This window comes from Hemitrygon akajei, chromosome 14 (genome assembly GCF_048418815.1).
Source record: "Hemitrygon akajei chromosome 14, sHemAka1.3, whole genome shotgun sequence".
Classification (NCBI taxonomy): Eukaryota; Metazoa; Chordata; class Chondrichthyes; order Myliobatiformes; family Dasyatidae; genus Hemitrygon; species Hemitrygon akajei.
In genome coordinates this window covers 31,797,266-31,823,914 of record NC_133137.1, presented here as the reverse complement: position 1 = coordinate 31,823,914, position 26,649 = coordinate 31,797,266, and the positions used below count along the sequence as shown (strand labels likewise).

Here is a 26,649-nt window from a genome sequence, read left to right as displayed (position 1 = left end):
GGCTTAGTGAGATTGAATGGTTTGTATCCTAAGATAGATAAAAAGAAGAGTTTTAGTTGTGTTCTGGGTTATTTTTGACTGGTAGGTTACTTATACATAGATTAAACACAAAAGATTCTACAGATGCTGGAAATCCAAACCAACATATACAACGTGCTGGAGGAGCACAGCAGGTCAGGCAGCATCTATGGAAATGAATAAACAGTCAAAGTTTCGGGACTTGTTAGGAAGGGGAAAGATTCGAGAATAAAAAGAAGGGAGAGGGAACGAGGGGAAGGAAGATTAGCTAGAATGTGATAGGTGAAGCCAGGTGGGTGGGAAAGGTGGAGAGGAAAGAATCTGATAGGGGAGGAGTGTAGACCTTGGGAGAAAGGGAAGAAGAGGGGCACCAGGAGGAGGTGACGGGGAGGTAAGGAGAAGAAATAAAAAGTCAGGGTGGAGAAAAGAAGGAAGGGGGAGGGAAGAAATACTAGAAGGAGAAAGTAATGTTCATTCCATCAGGTTGGAGGCTTCCTGGACAGAACATGAGGTGTTGCTCCTCGACCCTGAGAGTAGCCTCATCATGGCAAAAGATGAGGTCATGGACTAACATGTTGCAAAGGGAATGGGAATAGGAATTAAAACAGTTGGCCACCAAGAAATTCTACTTTTGGTGGATGGGGCAGTAGTCCTCAACAATGTAGAGAAAGCTGCAGTGGTAAAGGACATTACTTATGTCCTGGAAAGTAAAGCCTCATCCTGGGAATAGATGAGGTGGAGATGAAGGAACTGAGAAAATGAAATAGCATTCTTAAAGGAGACAGGCTGTGAAGAGGTATAGTCAAGACAGCCTTGAGAATCATTTAATTAAAGATTTTGGAAGACTTTGTCTCTATTGATGGTTTCAAATAGATCGAGAAAGGGGAGAGAGATGTGAAATGCTTCAAGTGAATCTAAGGGCAGGATGCATGAAGCAGCGTAGGTGTAGCACAATAAGAGCTGGGGACCATTGCCAGGGAAGGCTTTGAACATCGACTGGTCTATATAGCCAACAAAAAGGCGTGCACAGCTGGTGCCCAGGCAGGTGATCTTGGCTACCCCTTGAGTTTGGAGAAAATGGGAGGAGTCGAAGGAGAAATTATTGAGGGTGAGGACCAGTTCTGCCAGACGTAAGAGGGTGGTGGTGAAGGAGAACTAGTTGGGTCTTTCGTTGAGAAAGAAGCAAACAGTTTTAATGCCTTCTTGATGGGGGATAGAAGTGTACAGACCCTGGACGTCCATGGTGAAAATGAGGGAGGCAGGGCCAGGGAATTGAAAGTTTTTGAGGAGATCACGAGCATGTGATGTATCACATAGTTAAAGAATAATTTTCTGATTTACTTCTTATGTTTTATAAACATAGTACAACACATAATAGCCCTTTGGCCCATAATGTTGCACTGACCTTTTAAACTCCTCCATGATCAATCTAACTTAATCCTTGTACATAACCTATGACCCTCAATTTTTCTTTCATTCATGTGCCAATCTAATTGTCTCTTAAAAATTATCATAATATAATCAACCTTTATCATCACCCCCAACAGTGCATTCCAGATATTTACCACTCTGTCTCAAAAAACCTACCTCGGACATCTCTCCTAAAACTTCTTCCATTCACAGGTGAGTGGAGGAAGGTTGACAGATGTGTTTTTTTTCAGACAGAGGTTTCCAATTCCTTGAGCTGAAATTAGGATCCACTGACACACATTAATGGCCTAGGGAGGCAGAGGCATGTGACTCAAGACTAAAAGCACATTCTAGAACCTTAAGCATCAAATCAAGTGTGTTTCTGGGAATCAGGCACGGCTTTTGAAATTTTGTTCGGAAAAAGCAACCTGCTTCAAAAAAAGCAAATCTACTTAGATATTATGACAAAATACATAAATTAACATGTTGGATTCTACCATTGATGCTGCCCTCAGCCCCATCTCCTCCATTTCCCGAATATCCTGGCTCACTCCATCTTCCTGCTTCCTTAACAGTGATAGAGTTTCTCTTGTCTTTACTTACCTCTCCGTGAGCCACCACATCCAACATATCATTCTCCACATCTTTCACCATCTTGAAAGGGATCCTACCACCAAACATATCTTTACTTCCCCCTCCCTTTTTGCTTTCCACAGGGATCTCTCCCTCCATGATTCCCTTGTCCGGTCGTCCCTCCCCACTAATCTCCCTTCTGACACTTAGCCCTTCAAGAAGATAAAGTAGTACACCTCCCCATTCACTTCCTCCCTCACCTCCATTCTGGGCCCCAAACAGTCCTTCTAGGTGAGGCAACATTTCACCTGCAAATCTGCCGGGGTCCTCTATTATGTCTGGTGCTCCCAATGCGGCTATCTCTCCATTGGTGAGGCCCATTGTAAGTTGGAAGGCCGTTTCATTGAGCACCTCATCTTCCCTTGCCAAAAGTGGAATTTCCCAGTGACCAAACATTTTAATTCTGGTGTGCATTCCTGTTCCGATATGACCTCCTCTTGGGCCACAACGAGGCTTCCCTCAGGGTGGAGGAGCAATACCTTATATTCATGGCCCCAAACAGTCCTTCCAGGTGTGGTGGCATTTCATCTGTGATCCTGCTGGGGTCATCTACTTCATCCGGTGCTCCCAGTGTGTCCTCCTCTATATCAGTGAGATCTGATGTAGATGGGAAACCACTTCGCCGAGCACATATGATCCGTCCGGCAGAATAAGCGGGATCTCCCGGTGACCACTACTTTAATTCTACTACCAATACCCATTCTGACATGTCAATCCATGGCCTCCTCTACCAATGCAATGAGGCCACACTTAGGTTGGAGGAGCAACACTTCTATTCCATATGGGTAGCCTCCAACCTGATGGCATGAACATAATTTTCTTGAACTTCTGGTAATTGCCCCCCTCCTCAACATTCCCATTCCCGTGTCCCTTTCTCACCTCATCTTCTTACCTGCCCATCACCTCCCGCCGGTGCTCTTCACCCTTTCCTTTCTTCCATGGTCATCTACCCTCTCCTATCAAATTCCCCCTTCTCCAGCTCTTTATCTCTTACACGTATCAGCTTCCCAGCTCTTCACTTCACTCCCCCTCTCCCAGTATCATCTATCACCGACCACCTTGTATTTCTTCCTCCCCACCCCCACCTTCTTGCTTTAACTTCTCATCGTTCTTTCCAGTGCTGATGAAGGGTTTCAGCTGAAACATCAACTGTTTACTCTTTTCCATAGATGCTGCTTGACTGTTGAGTCCCTCCAGCATTTTGTGTGTGTTGCTTGGATTTCCAGCATTTGCACATTTTCTCTTGTTTGACCTTGTCTTCTGTCTGGGTAGCCTCCAATATTGATTTCTCCTTCCAATAAAAAAACTAATATCCCCATTCCTGCTTCTAATCCCCACTCTGTCCTCTTACCTATTACCCCATTTATCAACCCCCTCATGTCCTTTCCCTTTCTCCTATCATATTCCTTCCTCTCCAGCCTTTTATCTTTTCCACCCACCAGGCCTCAATGATCACCTTCTAGCTATCCTCCATCCCCTCCCCCACATCTTTTTATTTTGTTATCTTCCACCTTCCTTTCCAGTCCTGAAGAAAAGTCTTGGCCCGAAGCGTTGACTGTTTATTCATTTCTATGGATGCTGCCTGACCCGCTGGTTCCTCCAGCATTTTCAGTTGTTCAGTTCAGTTTATTGTCATTTAGAAACCACAAATGCAATGCAGTTAAAAAATGAGACAACGTTCCTCCAGAATTATATCACAAAAGCACATGACTAAACAGTCTACACCAGAAAATCCACATAACGTTTGGCAATCCCCAATCCAGAGTCCGGAGAGGCTGCTGTGTATTAATATTGCACTACCATCTTAGCGTGTTCCCAGAAAGGAGCTCCAAATCCACCAAACAAAACAAGACCAAAAACTAAAGCTACAAGACTTGCACAAAACCATATAGTTACAACAGTGCAAACAATAGCATAATTGATAAAAAAACAGACCATGGGCACAGTAAAAATAGTCCAAAGATGTTAAAAGACTATAAGTTCGAAAGAAACCACCACACAGTTTCCACAATTCCTCAGGGTCCCGATAGACTCATCATCCCACGCAGGCGGCAGAAGGGAATACCCACGCTATGGACTTCCACGGTGCCACCGGACTTAGCCTCACAGATGCAGCACACAATGAAAGCTCTGTCGAACCCAGCCTCGCAGACACAGCACACAGTGAAAGCGCCCAACTGCAGCGGACTCCGAGTCTGTTGAACCTCCGAGCCTCTGACCATCCCCTCCAGCACAGCTTCTCTGAGCACCAACCTCTGCCAAGCGTATTAAGACGCCCCGCCAACGCAACCCTGAGGACTGGGGCCCTGTTCTTCTCAGCAGAGACCCGGACTTCACAGCAGCAGCAGCAACGAAGAAGGCCTTCCTGGAGATTTCCAGATGTTCCTCCGTGCACCCACATTCATTTTTCATCAGCTTAGGATTGCACACAACATCCCACTTAACAAATAGCAGGTATCAGCTCCGGAGTGGCTGCTGCAAACTGTGTTGTGCCGCCATCTTGGCATTATCATTTATATTTATTGCTCTGGATTTTCAGCAACTGCAGAATTTCTTGTGTTTATGTTGGATTCTAAGTCAATCAAAATTTAGTAATAGAACTGGATGCATTTATAGTTATAATTTTTAGGTGTATGCAAAGCTATCAAATCATGTTTCAGGTAGAGGTGATGGGGAGGGGGAAGTTGGGTGGGAAATTTCTCCCTCCCCCTTCCATTCTTTTTTTCAAAAACTCTTCATTCTGGTTACCCTTTTCACCTGCCCATCACTTTTCTCTGATTCCCTTCCTCCTCCTTCATTTATGTCCATGGTCCCCTGCTCTCTATTATTAGATTACTTCTTCTTCAGCCCTGTACTTCTTCCACCAAACACTTCCCTACTTATTTCACCCCTCGTTCCCAACTCACCTGGACTCACCTCTCACTTGCCAGCTTGTACTCCCTCCCCTCCTCCCACCTTCTTATTCTTGCCCCATTCCTTTCCAGTTCTTGGCCTGAAACATCAACTGAACTTTCCTTTTCATAGATGCTGCCTGACTTGCTGAGGTACTCTTACATTTTGAGTTTGTTGCTCAAGATTTCCAGCATTTGCAGAATCTCTTGCATTTACGTTAATATGATGCTCTTAGGTGTTGAAACTATATTTATTATAAAATGACATATTTCACCATACACAACCCTGAGATTCATTTATGAATAATAGTGGTTACTATGTACATCACAGTATTTACTGAACATTTTCTGAGTTTAAAGTGTCAATTGTTTTGGAAATCTTTTAATTCTCCAGAACTAACATAAGATAGTTTTCATAAAAAGGATTTTCTTATTTTTAAAAAAAAGGTAATATTTAATGGTCAAATGTAAGAAAGTTCTCACAGTGATTGACTATAGTGTGCTAGTGTATTACTTTTGATGGTTAATTTCTTGACACTCCAAATAGTCTGTAGTGTGCAGCAGTAATTCAACCACTCAGATATCAGATGACTATTGCTATTGTATTAGTCATTCCTTTTATTTGCAATCATCCCTATAATGGCAGGCTTCTGGTTCTTCAAATAATCATAGTGTACAACAGTGCTCTTCGGACAGCTCTAGACTTGTATGGAGTGCAGCAACCAGAGATGACATTCCCATAGGCTTACTTGACTGAATAGAACTAGAATCCCATCCCGAGTTGGATGGTTTCCAATGGCTTCTCCCGAGCTGCCCAAACTTTTCTCTTCAATGGCTGTCGGGAAACCGCCCCCATCCATATGAAGGGGCTGAAAGGCTAAAAAGAAGTGAACACAGTTAATCACAATGAAGGCCTGTTTATTTGTATAACTTTTATTTCCGACTTGTTTACGACACAAAATAAGGCGAACGTGATAGAGGCTTTTCCCGCCTCACTTGATAGAGCGATCCTGCCAGAGCGCGGCTACCCTCATTTAAATAACGGACGGCGCAGGCCACCTGGCCGTTGGCCGCGCGAGCTGGGTCGCGTGTGCGAGGTTCCAGCTGCGCGCTCCACGGAGGCTGCGCAGTGCCGGCACCGGGGGTCTGGCCTCTGGGGAGTGAGCAGCGCCGCGAATAAAACGTTTTCCATCACTTCAAAGCGAATGCTTTCTTACTGCTCTGCTTAAGAATGAGCGACGTGGGCGATGAATCAGACTCCTTTGAATTGACGATTTTGCTTTTGGATGGAAGCCAGGTCTCTGTCCAGGTGAAGGCGAACAGCACAGTCGAGGATGTGAAATTTAGCCTGATCTCACAGACCTCGCAGGATTTGCGTCGGACCCCTGAGCGCATGAGACTCCTCTATCGTCAAGTGCAACTGCAGGACGACGATACGGTCGAAGAGTGTGGACTTACATCAGCATCTGTAGTTGTTCAGGATGACACAAGTATGTACCCGTTTGGCTGCTTACCTCACCAGGCCATTTTTGTTTGGGAGGGATGGAGTACCACAAACCAAATTCATAATTAATACATCATATTTTTAACAGAATAAGTCATAAATGAAGTGCAGTGGACCCTAAGAATGTAAACATACTCAAAGGGACATGTTCTTTAGTTCAGTTGTTTTCCCTCTTTAAAATGACTATTGCATTTCCTTTGTAGTGTGACTCGGTATGCTTTGAGGTGACTGGCCAAGATCTCTTCACTCTGACTGCCAGCTGTTTACTCTTTACCTGTGCTGTGCAACTACTTCGAATTTTATTTGTTTTCCAGCAAGATAATGACCTCCTAGCATAAAGCCAAGCCAGAGTCCAGACCTCAATCCAATTGAGAATATGTGGCCGGACTTGAAAAAGGCTGTTTACACATGATCTGTATGCAACCTGGCAGTGTTTGAGCAGTTTTGTAATAAAGAATGGGGAAATATTGTAGTGTCCAGATAATTGTGGAGACCTATCCACACAGTCGCAAGGCTGTAATTGCTGCCAAAAGTACATCTACTAAACACTGACTTGAAGGGTGTGAATACTTAAGCAATCAAATATTTTGTAGTTTATATTTGTAATTAATTTAGATCACGTTGTAGAGATCTGATTTCACTTTAACATGAAAGAGTCATTTTCTGTTGATCAGTGTCAAGGCCAAATTAAATCCACTGTGACTCATTGTTGTAAAACAATACAACATGAAAACTTCCAAGGGGGTGGATACTTTTTATAGACACTGTATATGTAGGAAGCCTTCCCCCTGAAGCCTTCTCTGTCATTTTGGGGATTTTAACCAGGCCAGCTTGAAAAGGTGTCTAAATAATTATTACCAGCTTAGAGTACGAGAGGAACCAACACACGGGACCACTGTTACACCACAGTCAAGAGTGCTTATCGTGCTATTCCACGTCAACATTTTGGAAAGTTTGATCAGCTGGCTGTACTTCTACCCCCTGAGTATAGGCAGAGACTAAATACTACAGCACCAGCAGTGCTCTGGACTGTATTCAGAGGTTAATCTTTGAGTCTGAATGAGTACGCCACAGCTGACACCAACTTCATTAAAACCTGTGTGGATAAGTGTGTGACTACAAGAACTTATTGTATGTACCCAAATCAAAAGCCGTGGATGGACCAGGGGGTTCGTAGTCTGCTGAGGGCTAGATCTGTAGCATTTAAATCTGGCAACCCAGGTCTGTACAAGGAAACCAGGTATGACTTGCGGAGAGCTATTTCAAGAACTAAGAAACAATACCAAGTGAAGTTGGAGGCAACATCAGATGCAGATCAACTCTGGCAGGGTTGCAGGCCTTTAGTTTCTACAAAGTGAAACCCAACAATGAATGACAGTGATGCTGCTCTCCCTCACAAGCTCAGCACTTTTTATGCTCACTTTGAAAGGGAGAATAAAACTACTGCTAAGAGGGTCCCAGCAGTACCCGGTGACCCTGTGATCTCCATTTCGGAGGCCGACATCAGGTTGTTGTTCACAAGGGTGAACCCTCGCAAGATGCAGGTCCCGATAGAGTACCTGGTAAGGCTTTGAAAACTTGTGACAACCAACTGGTGGGGGTGTTGTGTTCAAAGACATTTTCAATCTCTCAGTGCTATAATCGGAAGTTCCCACCTGCTTGGAAAGGGCAACAATTATACCAGTGCCGAAGAAGAGCAGCGTGAGCAGTTTTAATGACTATCGTCCAGTAGCACTAACATCTATGAGAAGTTGGTCATGGGTAGAATCAGCTTCTACCTCAGCAAGGACCTGGACCCACTGCAGTTTGCCTATCACTACAATAGACCTACGGTGGATGCCATCTCATTGTGCCTTGGATCACTGGACAATACAAATAACTATATCAGGATGCTGTTTATTGACTATAGCTCTGTGTATAAGACCATCATTCCTATAGCCCTGACCAAAAAGCTATAGAACCAGGGTCTCTGTACCTCTCTCTACAATTGGATCCTTGACTTCCTAATTAGAAGATCACAATCTGTGCAGATTGGTAGTAACATCTCCACCTCCCTGACCATCAACACTGGCACACCTAAAGGATGTGTGCTTAGCCCACTGCTCTACTTTCTCTACACCCATTATTGTGTGGCTAGGCACTGCTTAAATGCCATTTATAAATTTGCTGTTGATACAACCATTGTTGGCAGAATCTCAGATGGTGATGAGAGAACATACAGGAGTGAGTTATTCCAGCTCATTGAGTAGTGTTGCAGCAACAACCTTGCGCTCAACATCAATCTGACTAAAGAGCTGATTGTGGACTTCAGGAAGTGTGAGGCAAGGGAACACACACCAGTCCTCACTGAGGGAGAGATTAAAAGTGTAGAGTGAGTAATTTCAAGTTCCTGGGTGTTACTAACTCTGCAGACCTAACCTGGTCCCAACATATCGATGCAGCTATAAAGAAAGCAAGACAGCGGCTATATTTCATTAAGAATTTGAGGTGATTTGGTGTGTCATTTAAAACATTCAAAAATGTCTACAAATGTACTGTGGAGAGCATTCTGACTGGCTGGGGTGGGGTAGGGGGAGGGTGGTAGCTACAGCACAGGATCGAAGTAAACTGCTGAGAGTTGTTAAATTAGGCAGCTCCATCATGGGTAATAGCCTCTGTGGTATCCAACACATCTTCAAGGAGTGATGCTTCAAAGAGGCGGCATCCATCATTAACGACCCCACCATCCAGGACATGCTCTCTTCTTATTGTTACCATTAGTAAGGAGGTACAGAAGCCTGAAAGCACACACTCAGCAATTCAGGAACAGCTTCTTCCCTTCTGCCATCAGATTTCTGAATGGCCATAGAACCCATGAACACTACCTCACAAACTTTTCTTTCAGTTTTTGCACTACTTATTTTATATCTACTGTAATTTACAGTTTTTTTCTATATTATGTATTACCTTGTACTGCTGCTGCAAAGTTAACAAATTGCATAACATATGCTGGTGATGTTAAGCCTGACTCTGATTCTGAAGTACATGAATGGCATACTTCATTACGCCGCCACGTCAGTTGTGAATGCCTCACTGAAAAAAAGGGGAAAAGAGGTAGGCAAATATCCTGGCTCCTGTGTTTTTTTTCCTGTTTTTGGAATTACAAAACCTTAACAGTAGTGACAAGAAAGTTTTAAAATGAACCTGATATGACTAGCTACTTGTTGAAGTGCAGCACATTTTTCTTAGGAAGGGGAGAGAAAGACGTTCAAGTTTAAAAAAAACCACAGCTTGTTTTTCTTTGGAAGGGGAGAAAGACATTCAAGTTTTAAAAAAAAGAAAACATGAAATCAACAAGCAATGATTATGACTATGGGTTCATAAACAGTGACTATCGAGTGATGATGATAATAAATAATTTAAAAAAGCAGAAATGGCAGGCTACATCAGAAAGATAGATGTGTTCAGTTGCACAACAGGTAACTAGAAGATGTATACTGAGTAAATTGAGCAGTATTTTCAAGCAAGTGAAATAGCCAATGAAAAACGAGTGCTAGTATTGCTGAATACAGTGGGTGGAAAAGCAGTTTACTTAGACGTTTAACTGCTCCAACCAAACCAACCAAAATGAGCTTTAGAACTGAAACAATTGTTGATTCCAGAATGTGTTAGGTTTTAGAAGCAGAATCAAAAGAAAGGACAGTCCATTTCAGCTTACATGGCTGAACTGAAGAAATTGTCCAAGAATTGTCAAAGAATTTTCAGTTCAGTGAAAGTCTTAAATGATGCACTGAGGAATTATTTAGTGTGTGGAATTTTACAAGAAAGCATTCAAAAATGGCTCCTAACCGAAGCATAATTCACATTTAAAAGAGCAGTTGAAATTGCTGTATCAATGGAAGCAGCAGCCAGAGATGCAATTGAGTTGCAGACTGGAATGAAAATGAGCATGAGCAAAGCTGCAACAATGAAAATGGAATTGGACACTGGCTCACCTGTTTCAGTCATTCCACAAAATGAATTTGAATGACATCACCAAGGTACTGATACTGGAGAAAAGATAACTTGTGTGGGAATGACATTTGTAACAGTGAAACCTAGCATACAAGCCACATTGAGCTTTTATGTGGTAAAAACAGGAGGGCCGGCATTGTAGGGCTGTGATTGGCTGACACATTTACAATTTGATTGGAGATCCATCCACCAATTGCATGCCACATCCTTTGCAATAAAGTCAACTGAAAGTGAATTAAGAAGGGTGCTGGATGATGCCGCAGCAGTATTCAAGGATGGCATTCAAGCATATCAAGGTAAAATAGTATTAAATGAAAATGCCACACCCAAGTTTTAGTTTTAGTAAGCCCGCCAGGTTCCTTATACCATCTGTGAAATAGCCAGCGGCTTGGATTGTATGCGAGTGGAAGGAATTCTTTCCAAGATTGAATGGAGCCCATGGGTGATGCCAGTGGTCCCAGTAGCAAAGGAGGATGGATGTGTCTGCTAATTTTAAAGTCACCATCAATCCAGTACTGAAAGTAGACCAATACCTTCTGCCCAGGATAGAAGATATCTTTGCAAACCTTTCGGGAGGAAAACGCTTCAGCAAAGTGAACTTAGCTGAAGCCTGCCTGTAAATGGAGATTAAAGAAGAATCCAAAGCATTTCTCACCATAAACACTCACAAAGGACATTATTGCTACAGTAGGTTTACTTTTTGAGTAGCATCTACACCTACACTGTGGTAACTTCTACTTTGAAAAAGGACCACTTGACAAATTCATGCCCAAAGGAACAACTTTATCTGGGACGGCAAAACCGTGATTTACATACAGAGGCTTTCACTAACCCATACAACATGGCAGAGAAACTATACAATGCACACCGGAAGTAAAAAGAACGGAAGACTGACAGACAGACAGACATACTTTATTGATCCCGAGGGAAATTAGGCAGAGAGGCTGTGTCCCCTGAAGAGGATGGACATTCTCACACAGACATACGGACCCTTCTCATGTCCCCAACACTAGATCCACCTAAAACACCCTAACCAGCGGTGCCTGCTGAGCCACCAGGGGTAGTATGCAGATCGCAGCGCACTTGTAAGCCTCCTGACAGACTGAGCAAGTAAAACCCCGCCAGCCCTGGAACTAGCCTCTCTTTAAAAACAGGAGGCTGTTTTTAGCAGGAGTATTGCTATATTGTAATTATCCTAATTAGTATTAACTTACTTTTAATGCTCACATTACAACACTTCCCCTTTAAAATCCAAGATTCCCCAAATGTAAAAAACCAGGAAATAAAAACAATGGTGTCATTAGCTTGTGTACCCCTGAAACTTATACTAGTATCTCAGCAACAGTTTACCAATACAAAACACCTGGAAAACATAACAAATTCAACATTCAATCTAACAACAACAAAAAAACTGTCCCGTCAAAGATTCAGTCTGTCAGGAGGTTTACGAGTGCGCTGCGATCTGCATACTACCCCTGGTGGCTCAGCAGGCTCTGCTGGTTAGGGTGTTTTAGGTGGATCTAGTGTTGGGGACATGAGAAGGGTCCATATGTCTGTGTGAGAATGTCCATCCTCTTCAGGGGACACAGCCTCTCTGCCAGCGTCTTTCTCTCTCTCTGGAAAAGTCACTAGTGGACATGCTTCCACAGTAGTCTGTCTCAACATTGGAAATACCATGAAACTGTCTACCACTGAGCCAGTATAATGACGCAGGCGCACATGGTCCTGATGACTGTGGAAAGCATGCCTGTCAGTCAGCTCAACATAGGAGACTGGACCACTCTGCTTAAGAATAACCCCAGGTAGCCATTGCTGATTATTGCTACTGCTGAAGTTTATCATACAGACATTGTCATCTGGTTTTAGCTGTCTGTCTTGAGCATGTTGATCATGTCCCTCTTTCTGCTTTTCCTGCTTTCTCTCCACTTTTGTCTTCATGTCCAGGCGCAGCCAGTCCAATCTTGACTTGGGCCTACGTCCCATCAGCATCTCTGCTGGAGTGCATGCAGTCGTTATCTGTGGCATGAGGCGATATTTAAACAGGAAACGTGAAAGCTGGGTACTAAGAGAGTCCCCTGTTATCCACTTCAGGCCTTCCTTCACTGTCTGAACAGCCCGCTCAGCCAAGCCATTTGAGGCTGGATGGAAAGGGGTCTTCTGAACAGGATGAATGCCATTCTGCTGCATGAACTCACTGGTGAACGCCGAGCCATTATCTGTGACCAGAGTGTCAGGCAACCTGTGGACTGCAAACACTTGCCTGAGTTTGTCTATGGTTGAGTGGGCTATGATGTTGCTCATGAAATGAGCTTCTATCCATTTGGAGTGCGCATTCACTATTACAAGAAACATCTGCCCCATAAAAGGGCCAGTAAAGTCCAAATGTAGCCTAGACCAGGGGTAGCCTGGCCACTCCCATGGGTGCAAAGGAGCTGGTGGTGGCATGTTCTGATTGGTCTGACATTGCATGCATGATTTTACCTTGTTCTGCAGATCCTGATTCATTCTTGGCCACCAGACGTAGGATCTTGCAAGGCTTTTCATTCGAGACACCCCTGGATGAGTCTCATGAATTTCCTGCACAATCTGTGAATGGCCAGGGGGAGGCACGATGACCCTCGCCCCCCCCTCCCCAAAATACAGCCATCCTGCAGACTCAGTTCTGTCTTGTGTTTGGCATAAGGCCTCAGTTCCTCTCCTTCCACAATACTGGGCCAACCTTGTGAAAGAAAAGTCTTGACTTGAGATAGGACTGGGTCCCTCTCTGTCCACTGCTTGTTGTGGGTTTCCTTTACAGGTGTCTCTGACAGCCTCTCCAATGAAAACACAGTCTCTGGAGGCACATATGTAGTAACAGGTGTCTCAGGCAAAGGTAGTTGACTCAGTGCATCGGCGTTTGCATTATCTCCACCTGTTCTGCACACTATAGTGTACTGGTAGGCTGACAAAGTGAGAGCCCAATGCTGTATTCTGGCTGAGGCTAGCGGTGGGATGCATTTGGTCTCATTGAAAAGGCTCATAAGTGGTTTATGGTCTGTATAAATTGTGAATACATGTCCATAGAGGTACTGATGAAAGCGCTTGACCGCAAAGACAATGGCCAGACCTTCTTTGTCTAGCTGTGAATATCCTTTCTTAGCAGCCGTCAGGGTACATGATGCAAAACCAGTAGGCTTCTCTGAACGGTTCTCCATTACATGTGAGAGAACTGCTCCAACTCTATAGGGCGAAGCATCGCATGAAAAGGTGATTTCTTTGTCTGGGTCATAGTGAACAAGCAGCTTCGCTGAGTGGAGGAGTTCTTTCACTTCCTTGAAAGCTTCCTCCTGGTCTTCACTCCACTGCCTCTTAGTGTCACTGTGAAGCAGCTTGTACAGTGGGGCCAAAACCTTTGAGAGGTCAGGAAGAAACTTGCCATAATAATTCACCATACCCAAAAATGATCTGAGTTCAGTGACGCTCTTGGGGCTTTGGGCCTCCTTGATAGTTCTCACTTTGTCCTCCACTGGGCAGAGCCCCTCAGCTGTGATCTTGTGTCCCAGGTAGGTCACACTCGGTGCCAGGAACACACATTTTCCGCATTTCAATCACAGCCCTGCGTCTGAGAGCTTCTTTAGCACTTATTCTAAGTTAGCCAGATGCTCCACCTCCATGGCCCCCATGGTCAAAATATCATCAAGATACACTGCTATGTGTGGAATCCCCTGCAGCAAAGTGTCAATTGTCCTTTGGAAAATGGCGGGGCTGGATGCCACTCCAAACACCAGGCGATTGTATTTCAATAATCCCTTATGCGTGTTGATTGTAATGTTCTCCTTTGAATCCTCATCGAGCAGCAGCTGTTGGTAGGCATGGCTCATGTCCAGCTTTATGAACAGCTTACCCCCTGACTGGGTCACAAACAGGTCATCCACCCATGGCAATGGCTACTCCTCCAGCTTAAAGACCTGATTCACCGTAAGCTTATAGTCCCCACATATCCTCACCGTTTTGTCTGCCTTCAAAGCTGGAACAATGGGAGCTGCCCACCTTGAAACCTGGATGGGCTCAATGATGCCCAGCCCCTGTAAATGTTCCAGCTCCTCCTTGACTTTGCCTTTCATGGCACTGACCTGGGCTTAAAAAAATGTGGTGTGGCTTCAGGGTCGACATGGAGTTTCACTTGTCACATCCTTCAGCGTGCCCAGCTTGTCCCTGAAACCGTCACTATACCGCTGCAGAATGTTCTCCATTGTGTGTGCGTACTTAATTTCATGCCAATTGAGCTGGATTTTGCAAAGCCAATTGCGGCCCAAAAGATTGGGCCCACTACCCTTAGCTATCACCAGCCTGGCTTCAGCCTTCTGACCCCTGGCTGAAATGTCCACATGTAACACCCCTAAATGAGGTATGGGCTGCCCCGTATAGGTCCTGAGTTTGAGCTTTGATGGTCTAATGGGAGGCAGGTTGGACTGCCACGTCCTCCTGTAGGTCTCCTCACTGATGACTGATGCAGTAGTCTCTGAATCAATCTCAAACTTAATGTCCTTTGCCCCGACAGTGACTGTGGCATAATATGGTTCATGTGGTTCCTCATCTGTTTCCACTCCAAACATGTTGGCACATGCTGCCTCCTTGTCTGCTTCTTCTAGGTGGTGTGTGAGCTTTCCCCTGCCCAGGCTTAACCTTACACTTTGAACTCCTGCACTTTTTAGCTAAATGTCCCTTTTTTTTTACAAGCATGGGAGACAGTATCTTTGAATTTGCAATCATTTGCATAGTGCGTCCCTCCACACCAAAAACATTCCACTGTAGCGGTTTGCTACACGCAGCACTAAAATAACGACACGGAGTCGGTAAACTGCAGTCAAAGTTAATTTTATTCAAACTTAACAGCCTTGTTTTAAAGCCTCCCTCATCCCGCCCCCCCCCCCGGGCGCGGATGCTCCAAGAGACACGTACTCACAAACACCCCCAGGCTTTTCTCCCTTTGTTGCGGACCTAGCCTTTGTGCCTGCACGCTGGCTAATTGTGAGCCGGTTCGAGTGTGCTAGGAAGTGGGTCGCCACATAACCCCCCCCCCCAGAACCGGCGATACACCCCCCAATGTCCACAGTCTGGGCCGGACCCTGTTTGGGAGGTCGGCCTCTGCGCTGCGGTGCCGGAAACTCGACCGGTTGCGCCAGGTTCACATGGGCTGGTTTGAGTCGGTCCACCGTGAAAACCTCCTCTCTCCCCCCAACATCCAGCACGAACGTGGACCCATTGTTCCTGAGCACCGTGAACGGCCCCTCGTAGGGCCGTTGCAGCGGTGGCCGATGCCCGCCCCGTCGTACAAACACAAACTTACAGTTCTGCAGGTCTTTGGGTACGCAGGTCGGGTTCTGCCCATGCTGCGAAGTGGGTATGGGGGCCAGGTCACCGAGTCTCTCGCGTAGTCTGCCCAGGACCGCTGCGGGTTCTTCCTCTTGCCCCCTTGGGGCTGGTATGAACTCCCCGGGGACGACCAGGGGTACGCCATACACCAACTCGGCCGACGAGGTGTGCAGATCGTCTTTGGGCGCCGTGCGGATGCCGAGTAGGACCCAGGGAAGCTCGTCCGCCCAGTTAGCTCCTCGCAGGAGGGCCATGAGAGCCGACTTTAGGTGACGGTGGAAACGCTCCACTAGTCCGTTCGACTGTGGGTGGTAGGCAGTGGTGTGGTGCAGCTGTGTCCCCAAAAGGCTGGCCATAGCAGACCACAGGCTGGAGGTGAACTGGGCGCCTCTGTCAGAGGTAATGTGGGCCGGTACACCAAAGCGGGACACCCAGGTGGCGAGCAGTGCCCAGGCGCAAGATTCGGAGGTGGTGTCGGTGAGCGGGATCGCCTCTGGCCATCTTGTGAACCGGTCCACGATAGTCAGGAGGTGCCGCGCTCCGCGCGTCACTGGCAGGGGGCCCATGATATCCACATGAATGTGGTCGAAACGCCGGTGGGTGGGGTGGAACTGCTGCGGTGGAGCTTTGGTGTGCCGCTGCACCTTGGCCGTCTGGCAGTGCATGCACGTTCCGGCCCATTCACTGACCTGCTTGCGGAGTCCGTGCCAAACAAACCTGCTGGAGACCATCCGGACAGTAGTCCGGATGGAGGGGTGCGCCAAGTTATGAATGGAGTCGAAAACGTCGCCGCCAAGGTGCCGGGACGACGGGACGGGGCTGGCCAGTGGCGATGTCACAGAGTAGTGTCCTCTCACCTGGGCCTACGGGGAGGTCCTGGAGCTGCAAACCGGAGACTGCGGTTCTGTAACTCGGGATCTCCTCATCTGCCTGCTGTGCCTCTGCCAGCGCCTCAAAGTCTACCCCTTGGGAAAGGGTGTGAATGTTAGGGCGAGAGAGCGCATCCGCCACGACATTGTCCTTACCCGAGACGTGCCGGACGTCCGTCGTGTATTCAGAGATGTAGGACAGATGGCGCTGCTGGCGGGAAGACCAGGGATCGGACACCTTCGTGAACGTAAAGGTAAGCGGTTTGTGGTCCGTGAACGCGGTGAAGGGCCTACCTTCTAAGAAGTACCTGAAATGCCGGATTACCAGGTATAGCGCCAACAGTTCCCGGTCGAAAGCACTGTATTTGAGCTCGGGTGGCTGCAGGTGTTTGCTGAAAAACGCCAGGGGTTGCCAGTGGCCCGCGATGAGCTGCTCCAGTACCCCACCGACTGCCGTGTTAGATGCGTCCGCTGTGAGGGCGGTAGGGACGTCCATTCTGGGGTGCACTAGCATCGCGGCATTCGCCAAGGCTTCCTTCGTTTGAATGAAAGCGGCGGCGGACTCCTCGACCCAGGTAATGTCCTTGCCCGGACCGGACAGCAGGGCGAGCAGGGGGCACATGATCCGGGCAGCTGAAGGGAGGAAGCGGTGGTAGAAATTGACCATACCTACGAATTCCTGAAGGCCTTTGATCGTAGTGGGTCGGGGGAAATGTCGGACCGCATCTACCTTAGCGGGCAGAGGGGTTGCCCCGTCTGCAGTAATCCGGTGGCCCAGGAAGTCAATGGTGCCGAGCCCGAACTGGCATTTGGCCGGGTTGATTGTTAGACCGTACTCATTCAGTCAGGCGTAGAGTTGACAGAGGTGGGACAGATGCTCCTGACGACTGCTGCTGGCTATGAGGATGTTGTCCAAATAGATGAATGCGAAGTCCAGGTCGCATCCATTAACCGCTGGAACGTCTGTGCGGCATTCTTCAGGCCGAACGGCATGCGGAGGAACTCGAAAAGGCCGAACGGGGTGATGAGAGCCGTTTTGGGGACGTCGCCCGGATGCATCGGGATTTGATGGTACCCTCGGACGAGGTCTACCTTGGAGAAGATCCGTGCGCCGTGCAGGTTTGCTGCAAAGTCCTGAATGTGCGGCACAGGATAGCGGTCCGGTGTGGTAGCCTCGTTCAGCCTGCGGTAGTCGCCGCACGGTCTCCAGACCCCTGTCGCTTTGGGCACCATGTGCAGGGGGGAGGCCCATGGGCTGTCGGACCGCCGAATGATCCCCAATTCCTCCATCCTCTTGAACTCCTCCTTCGCCAGTCGGAGCTTGTCCGGGGGAAGCCGCCGAGCACGGGCGTGGAGGGGTGGTCCCTGGGTTGGGATGTGGTGCTGTACGCCGTGTCGGGGCATGGATGCCGCGAACTGCGGTGCCAGAACCAATGGGAAATCCGCCAGGACCCTGGTGAAGTCGTTGTCAGACAGCGTGATGGAGCCGAGGTGAGGGGCTGGCAACTGGGCTGCACCCAGGGAGAACGTCTGAAAAGTCTCGGCATGGACCAGTCTCTTCCTGGGCAGGTTGACCAGTAGGCTGTGAGACCGCAAAAAATCCGCACCCAGAAGCGGTTGGGCTACGGCGGCCAGTGTGAAGTCCCACGTGAACTGGCTGGAGCCGAACTGTAGCTGCACCTGACGGGTGCCATAGGTCCTTACTGTGCTGCCGTTCACGGCCCTCGGGGGGACCCGGTGCCCTGTTGTGGGTGTCGTAACTCATCGGAGGTAAGACGCTGATCTCAGCACCGGTGTCGACCAAAAAACAGCGTCCCGACCGCTTGTCCCACACATACAGGAGGCTATCCCGAAGGCCAGCCGCCGTAGCCATCAGCGGCAGCTGGCCCTGGCGTTTCCTGGGAACTGGCAGGGCGGGTGACAACGGCGGGCTTCTGCGCCCCACCGTTGGTGGTAGAAACACCATGGTTCGTTGGGCTCCCCACCCCTGCCTCTGGGGTTAGCGGGCTCTGCGGCTGGGCCTGGACTGGTTTGCTGCTGGGAGCGTGGCCGGGTGATCAGTGCGATGGACGCCCCACTCACCTTCTTGGCGTTCCACAGCAAGTCTGCCCGGGCTGCCACCTTCCGGGGGTTGCTGAAATCCGCGTCGGACAGCAGCAGGCGTATGTCCTCGGGCAGCTGCTCCAGGAATGCCTGCTCAAACATGAGGCAGGGTGTGTGTCCGTTGGCCAGAGACAACATCTCATTCATTAAAGCTGATGGAGGCCTGTCTCCCAAGCCATCCAGGTGCAGTAAACAGGCAGCTCGCTCGCGGCGTGAGAATCCGAAAGTCCTTAGGAGCAGGGCTTTGAATTCTGTGTACTTGCCGTCCGCCGGGGAAGACTGTACGAACTCTGCAACCTGGGCCGCTGTGTCCTGGTCGAGGGAGCTCACCACGTAGTAGTAACGGGTGTCCTCTGAGGTTATCTGCCGAACTTGGAATTGGGCTTCTGCTTGCTGAAACCATAGGTGAGGTCGTAGCGTCCAGAAGCTTGGCAGTTTCAACGAAACCGCATGAACAGTTGCGGCGTCGGTCATCTCCGGCCCAAAATCGTTTGGACCGTCGGGGTCACCAATTGTAGCGGTATAACGACACGGAGTCGGTAAACTGCAGTCAAAGTTAATTTTATTCGAACTTCACAGCCTTGTTTTAAAGCCTCCCTCATCCCGTCCCCCCGGGCGCGGATGCTCCAAAAGACACGTACTCACAAACGCCCCCAGGCTTTTCTCCCTTTGTTGCGGACCTAGCCTTTGTGCCTGCACGCTGGCTAATTGTGAGCCGGTTCGAGTGTGCTAGGAAGTGGGTTGCCACACCACCCGCTTTATCTGTTTACCTGACTTGGTGCACTGCTGCTGACTACAACACCCCCCCCCCCCCCCCCCCCAATGTCCTTTCTGGATATCCTTGGCATTATTAGCAGTCATTTCCATGCCTTGGGCAATCTCTAGGGCTTTCTTAAAAGTCAATGGTGGGGTTTCCCCCAGCAGGTGGCATTGTATGGCACCATTATTAATGCCACATACCAACCTATCACGGAACATGTCATCCAACCCTGCTTCGAAATCAGAATGCTTCGATAGCTACCGAAGCTTGGCCACAAAATTGGCCACAGACTGACCTGGCTTCCTGAAATGGCTGTGGAACTTAAACCATTGGACTGTCATAGAAGGTTTCGGATTGTGGTGGTTCCTCACGAGCTTGACCAGTTCATCATATGGAATATCCCCTGGTTTCTGCGGTGTGGCTAAGTTCCTTATCAGCTTGTAAGTCTTTGCCATACACACACTTAGGAGAATAGAGCACTTCTTATACTCCTCAGTAATTCCATTAGCACAGAAAAAGTGTCCCAGCCTTTCCTCGTACACCGGCCAGTCCCCGTTTCCCTCCACAAATTCACCGATAGTCCCAAATGTAACCATCTGAATGTGAGGCTCATCGTCCCCCACACAGCTCCTGTTCGAAACGGGCCAACAGATCCTCAAAACCAGTTCACCTTGTCGCTAAAACTATGTGGTAACTTCTGCTTTGAAGAAGGACCACTCGACAACTTCATGCCCAAAGGAACAACTTTATCTGGGATGACAAAACTGCTATTTACATACAGAGGCTTTCACTAACCCATACGGTATGGCAGAGAAACTATATACAATGCACATCGGAAGTAAAACCCCACCAACCCTGGAACAAGGCTCTCTTTAAAAACAGCTTCCCATAGCGTGAGTATTGCTATATTACTATTCTCCTTATTTGTATTAAATTACTTTTAATCATGCGCATATTACAACATACACTCTGACAGAAAGCTGTAGACCAGGTGCTGCAAGGCTGTCCAGGTCACCATTGGAGATGACAAGGAACATCTCCAAAATCTCATGAGAGTGTTAAAAAGATTAGAAGATTATAGGCTCAGAGCAAGAGGCGACAAGTGTGAATTCTTTAAACCAAACATCACTTACTGTGATCACACAATTGATGCACAAAAATTACACAAGTATACTGAGAAAATTTAGGCAGTGGTGTCTGCTCCAAGGCGAAAAGCTATGTTGCATTTGCAGCCTTTTTTAGGAATTTTCAATTACTGTACTATAACTGGATCCTGCCAAACCTGGCTTCAGTACTCCACCCCTGTAACTAATTATTACAGGTTTGGAAGAAATAGCAATGGGCAACGCAGTGTGACGTGGCTTTCCAAAAGGCAAAGGAAATGGTGACTTCAGATACTGTACTCACACATAATGATCCACATTGGGCCAGTGAAGCTTGCTTGTAATGCTTTGCTTTACAGTATAGGTGCAGTCAAGTCACATTTATGAGTGATGGAAGTGAATGCCTCAATAGCCTTACCACTGCAAAGCAAAATTATGCACAGATTGACAGAAAAGCCTGGTTTGGGATGTAAAATATTTCAACCAGAACTTGTATGGAAGTGTTTACCCTCATTATTGATCATCAACCATTTGTGTCCATTTTTAATCCACAGAAGGGTGTTCTTCTAACAGCAGCCGCATGAATGCAGAGATTGGGTCTGTTTCTTGAAGGACACAATTACAAGATTGAATTCAAGAGGACAACTGATCTTGGAAATGCTGATTTCCCCTTGGAAAAGGAAATAGCTGAAAATTTAGGTATGTCACTCCTTGTGACATATTCTACCTAGCACAAGTCAAAAGTCTCTCTAATATGGCAGAGATGATCCAGATCATGGATGATCAGGTCTGCATGGAAACCCAAAATGGCGCGAATGTGCAGCAGAAACTCCTATTCCCCCATTTCTACTAGTGCTTGGATGAACTTGCCCTTGATGGGTTTTGCCTTATATGAGGATTGACAGTTGTTGTACCATCCTAGCTCAGAGCTAAAGTGTTGGAGGAGTTACATGCCAGTCATCTAGGCATTGTCAAAATGAAAGCATTGGCTTTAAACTTTGGTGGCTTGGGATAAATCAGCAGATTGAGCAGCTTTCGATGTACTGTTTAGGATGCTTACATGTTCAGAAGATGCCAAGAGCAGACCTCTTCATTCTTGGGAATTCACTACATTGCCCTGGCAGAGGATTCACATCGATTTTGCAGGACCCTTCACGGGCACAAATTTCTTGGTGTAGTGGATGCAGCTACAAAGTGGCCAGAAGCTTTCCCAATGGCCTCTATTACAGCCTCACATACTGTCGATGTGTTGAGACATCTCTTCTGAAGGACTGGTGGTCCAGAATACCTAGTTGGTGAAAATGGACCACAGGTTGTTGCAGCACAGTTATTCCTGAAAATGAATGGAATTAGGCATATTACATCTGCATTTTGGAGAACTTGCCACAGTTCTTATGCAGACTTTGGCTGTCTCACTTGCTTCTGTCTCTCCAGGTAATCCCAGACAGCCTCGATGATGTTGAGATCAGGACTTGGTGGAGGCCATGTCATCTGAAACCATATAAAAAAATCCAGGGTGCCTAAGACTTTTGCACAGTTCTATATATCATTAAAGTAAGTTTCATTAGATAACTAAACAGAAAAAGGTTAGTGAAGACAAGTGCTAAGTGTCTTAAATTTGGAAATGTGAGAATTTTTAAGTGGGAGCAAAAATAATGGAAGACCAATTAAATTCATATGCTGTTTCTATCTTCACAAAGAAGGGCGCACATGATCTTCCAGGAACGTTGGGGGCACAGAGTCTCCTGAGAGAGACAGTCCAAATAAAATCAGTATGTATAGAAACAAGGGTAAAACTTCCAGAGTTCAACAGTTTCCACCCCAAAATGGCTCTGGAAATGGTGAATGTATCGGTGATTAGATTTAAGTTATTATCATGCAGTTCTATTGATCAGAATTATTTGTTTGTGTTTTGCAGCTCCAAGTGGATCTGGAACTATTGAGTATACAAGTAATGATTTACTTTACTTTCTCAGTAATTTAGGAAGTGCATATAATCTTGCATATTCATGTCTCATTGCATTACTAAAATGGTGATATATTTCTGTGATGGTTGTTCTGAACATTCTCTGGTAAAGTGAATTTTTCAATTCGGCACTGGATTCTTTCGGACAATGCCTGTGGAAAACATTGTAAGACTCATATTTCATGACATAGGTAAAATGGATAATTAAATGTTATATTTGATGATAAGTTACTCAATTTTCTTTTAACTGATTAGTGAAAGGCATATTTTTCATCAAATGCTGTCCAGTTCATCCTTTTTTACAGTTGAATTCCCTCTCCTCAATGACTCATTTCCTTTGCACAATGTCTTCCATTTAACTTGCCCATTTTCTTCTTTCCTAAACTCCATATGTCAAACTGCACCCATTCTCTTTTTCTTTTTTACAGAATCTGTTTCCCAGTACTGCTTGAATAATCACCCATTCTTTACTTCTTCAGGAATTAAATAGTCTACATAAAATGTAGTAACAAATTATAAGATCTTTAAAAGCTCTTACAGAATTAGTTAACTGTTGTTATTGTCTGGAAGTTACAGTTCTTGTTCAGTTTTATCAGTATCACTTTTATGTTGTTGTAACTCTTTTTTCTGTATAATGATATTTAGGCTCATTCAGGTGTACCATGGCAACTTTTCCATCTGCATCTGACACCAATGTAACTATGTTCTTATGCAGAAGTCATAAAATTGCTGTTTTGATCTCCCATTTTCATTTTTAAAAATTACAATTTCTTGATGTCCTATATTCTGTTAATAAGGCTAGAATCAAAACTAGGTTTTCATTTTGTGCCAACTAATCATCTTCTGCAGATCTAAATTCTATTAAGCTTGATAATACCTTGTCATTAAAGAAGAGAATACTATAGCACCACTTATGCATTCCTGAATACAAGAAATTGGAGGTTGTTCTTAATATGAGCCTCTTCCATGCATAGATTAGAAACTTTACTTTTTTTATTCTCTATTTTAAGGTCCTATTTTAATCAAATCTTTTTGTCTATATTTTCTACTTGTTTTTGTTACATTTTAGTTTTGTCCAATAAACACATGTTATGAACCCCATAACTGGGTCACTTACCAGCAAAGATAGAGAGGTCCGCTGAAGTCTGATGGTACCATTTTTAAACGTTTTTATTTATAATGGGGCACAAAAGTAAGGTTAATACAAACATTCAGATAATATATGTCGTCAATACTCAATCTAAAGCACGGGTATAGTAATAATCAACAATGCGAAGTAGCTCTATCGTTTGTCTAGGGGTAAAACTATTGTCCGATGGAAATATCAAAGTCTCTGAAGTTCATGCAGGCTTTTAGCCTTTCGGAGACCGCTGGGGCTCAGGTGTTGGAGAGAGAAAATAAACTTGCCAGCCTGTTGGACTCAAATCGTTGAATCAGGAACGTGAGTTCCCCGTTGTCAGTTCGGAATCCTTTTCGGGGTTATCAGCCACTCGATTCCCAAGCTAGGGGAACCGAATCACACGTGGCTCCCGAACAGCTTCCCGTCCTTATGAGCGATGGTGTCTCCATCTGGTGCGTTGCTGGCTTACTGCCTCCTGCTGTCCCCTTTTATCGTGACTGGCAGATTTGTAGATGTCACTCAAGGTAGGGTGATACAATCCCCACCCCACATTGCCTGAGGGTGTCCATGTCCCTGATAGCTGGCACGTACTATAGAGTTGCAATTCACACAGGTGTCTCTAAGAACAATGGTCAAATCCGTTGCATTGTCTCTCAGTTCCTGGGTCCAAGACCCGAATTAATAGCGATCTTGTGATTCTCCGGAAGGAGGGGGCTGGTCCCGCACCCTTCGGCCCCTCAGAGCTGTGGTACATTCATAACACACACTTGTAGAAATTAATACTGCTGCTTTAATCCTTTTTCAGAATCACAATTCTATGGAATATCTAAGAATGTAGTAAAGCAAATTTTCTTCGCATTGCCCCTGTTGTTATTACAGGCCCTATACATTAATAAAGAGTGTGAGAGTTGTCCTGTCCTTGTACAGTACTTTCAAGCTATAACACCAGGCAGAACTTGTGTTAAAATCTGTTCCCATAACCCCAGTGCTACATGATAAATTAGCACTGGGGAAAGGCAACATTTTGCAGGAAGTAGGCAGTAAGACACTGTTATATTCACTTCTGGCCTTTAAAATTCGAATCAGTGGTTTGAAATATTTCAGTGACAAATGGGTGTTTAATCTATTTAAATGCATTAGTGATCTTATAAATGGAAATGGGAAGTTGAATTGAAATGGGTGGGCACTGAGAGACGCTGTTGTTTGTGGTGGACAGAGCAAAGTTACTCAACAAACTGGTCCCTTAGTCAGTATCAGGTCTCACCAAAATAGAGGAGGCCACACTGAGAGCACCAGATATAATAGATGACCTCAACAGATTCACAGGTGAAATTATGCCTCTGGAAGGACTGGAGCCCTGAATGGTGTTGAGGAGGTGTACGGGCAGGTATAAGCATGTCATGCTTGCAGGAGTAAGTGCCAGGAGAAAGATTTGTGACAAATGTTCAAGGGAGTCACATAAAGGACAATCCATAAGGAAAGCAAGGAGAGGGAGGAGGGAAACATCTGTTAGTAGTAGGATCCCTTTGGAGATGGTTACAAAGAATGATGTGCTGGATACGGAGGCTCATGGGGAGGTAATTAAGGACAAGGGAGCCTTATCCCTGTTATGGTAGGAGGATGGAGTGAGGGCAGATGTGTGGGAAATGGAAGAGTTGCAGGTGAGGATAGCATTGATGGTGGTGGTTGATAGAGGCGACATCTCAAATGTTCCAAAATGGAAAAGCTCATCCTGAGATCAGATGCAACAGAGATGGATGAACTGAGGGAACAGAATAGCATTTTTACAAGGGACAGGGTGGGAAGAGGTATAGTCAAGGTAATTTTGATAGTCAATAAGTTTGTAAAAAATTTCAATAGATAGTCTGTCTCCAAGAGATGGGGAAGTTGAGAAAGGGAAAATAAGTGTCAGAGATGGACAAAGTAAATTTGAGGGCAGGGTGGAAATTGAAAGCAAAGTTGATGAAATTGATGAGCTCAGTATGGGTGCAGGAAGCAACACCAATGCAGTGGTCAATGTATCAAGCAAAAATTGAGAAACATTACCAGTGTAGGCTTGGAACACAGAATGTTCCACATAGCCAGCAAGAACGCAGGTATAGCTGGGGCCCATGCAAGTGCCTATGTCTACACCTTTGGTTTAGAGGATGTGGGAGGAGCCGAAAGAAAAATTGTTGAGTTCCAGCAGACTGAAGACGGTGGTCATAGAGGGGTACTGGTTAGATCTGTTGTCTCTAAATAAGTGCAGAGTTTTAAAGCCTTTCTGATGGGGAATGGTGGTGCATAGGGACTAGACATCCATAGTGAAACTAAGGTTATTAGGACCAGGGAACTGAAAGTGATTGAATTGATGGAGAACATGTGAAGTGTCATGGTTACAGGGAGGAAAGGAGTGAGCCAAGAGGGATTAAATAGAGTCATGGTATGCGGACACAAGTTCAGTGGAGCAGGCAGTAACAATGGGCTTGCCAGGACAGTTTGTGGATCTTGGGTAGGATATAGAAATGAGTAGTGCAGGGTATGGGAACTATGGTTGGTGGCAGTGGATGGGCGATCTCCAGAGTTGATGAGGTTGGTGATGGTGGGGGAGTCAATGGCCTGGTGCTCTTTAATTGGGTTCTGTGCAAGGGTCAAGCTGCCATCTGGATTCTGAAAGGTAGAGGTCAGTCTGGTTAAACTACAACAGCACTACCCTTATCTGCAGGTTTGACAGTGAGTTTGGCCAGCTGGTGGCGCAGTGGCATCAGCACCGGACTCCAGAGCGAAGGCTCCCGAGTTTGAATTCAAGTCGGGCCACCCCCGACTATGCTTTCCATCCATGCTGGGTTGAGCGTCGAGCTAGCTACTCGACCTTGTAAAAAATACGAGGTTCGAGTCGGGAATGTTCATATCGTGACCCAGTTAATCCGAAAGGAGACCAATCC

General features: G+C 46.1%; 1 protein-coding gene across 1 annotated transcript in view; it reads left to right on the top strand.

The window, feature by feature from the left end:
• The first annotated feature begins 6,096 nt into the window (after positions 1-6,096).
• The window catches only part of LOC140738937 (uncharacterized), a 245,212-nt gene continuing 224,659 nt past the window's right edge, over positions 6,097-26,649 (top strand). Inside the window, exons 1-2 of the mRNA XM_073066949.1 lie at positions 6,097-6,442; positions 22,558-22,590. Coding sequence (XP_072923050.1) covers positions 6,184-6,442; positions 22,558-22,590 — 292 coding nt within the window. The 5' untranslated portion in view covers positions 6,097-6,183. The remainder of the gene's footprint in view (positions 6,443-22,557; positions 22,591-26,649) is intronic.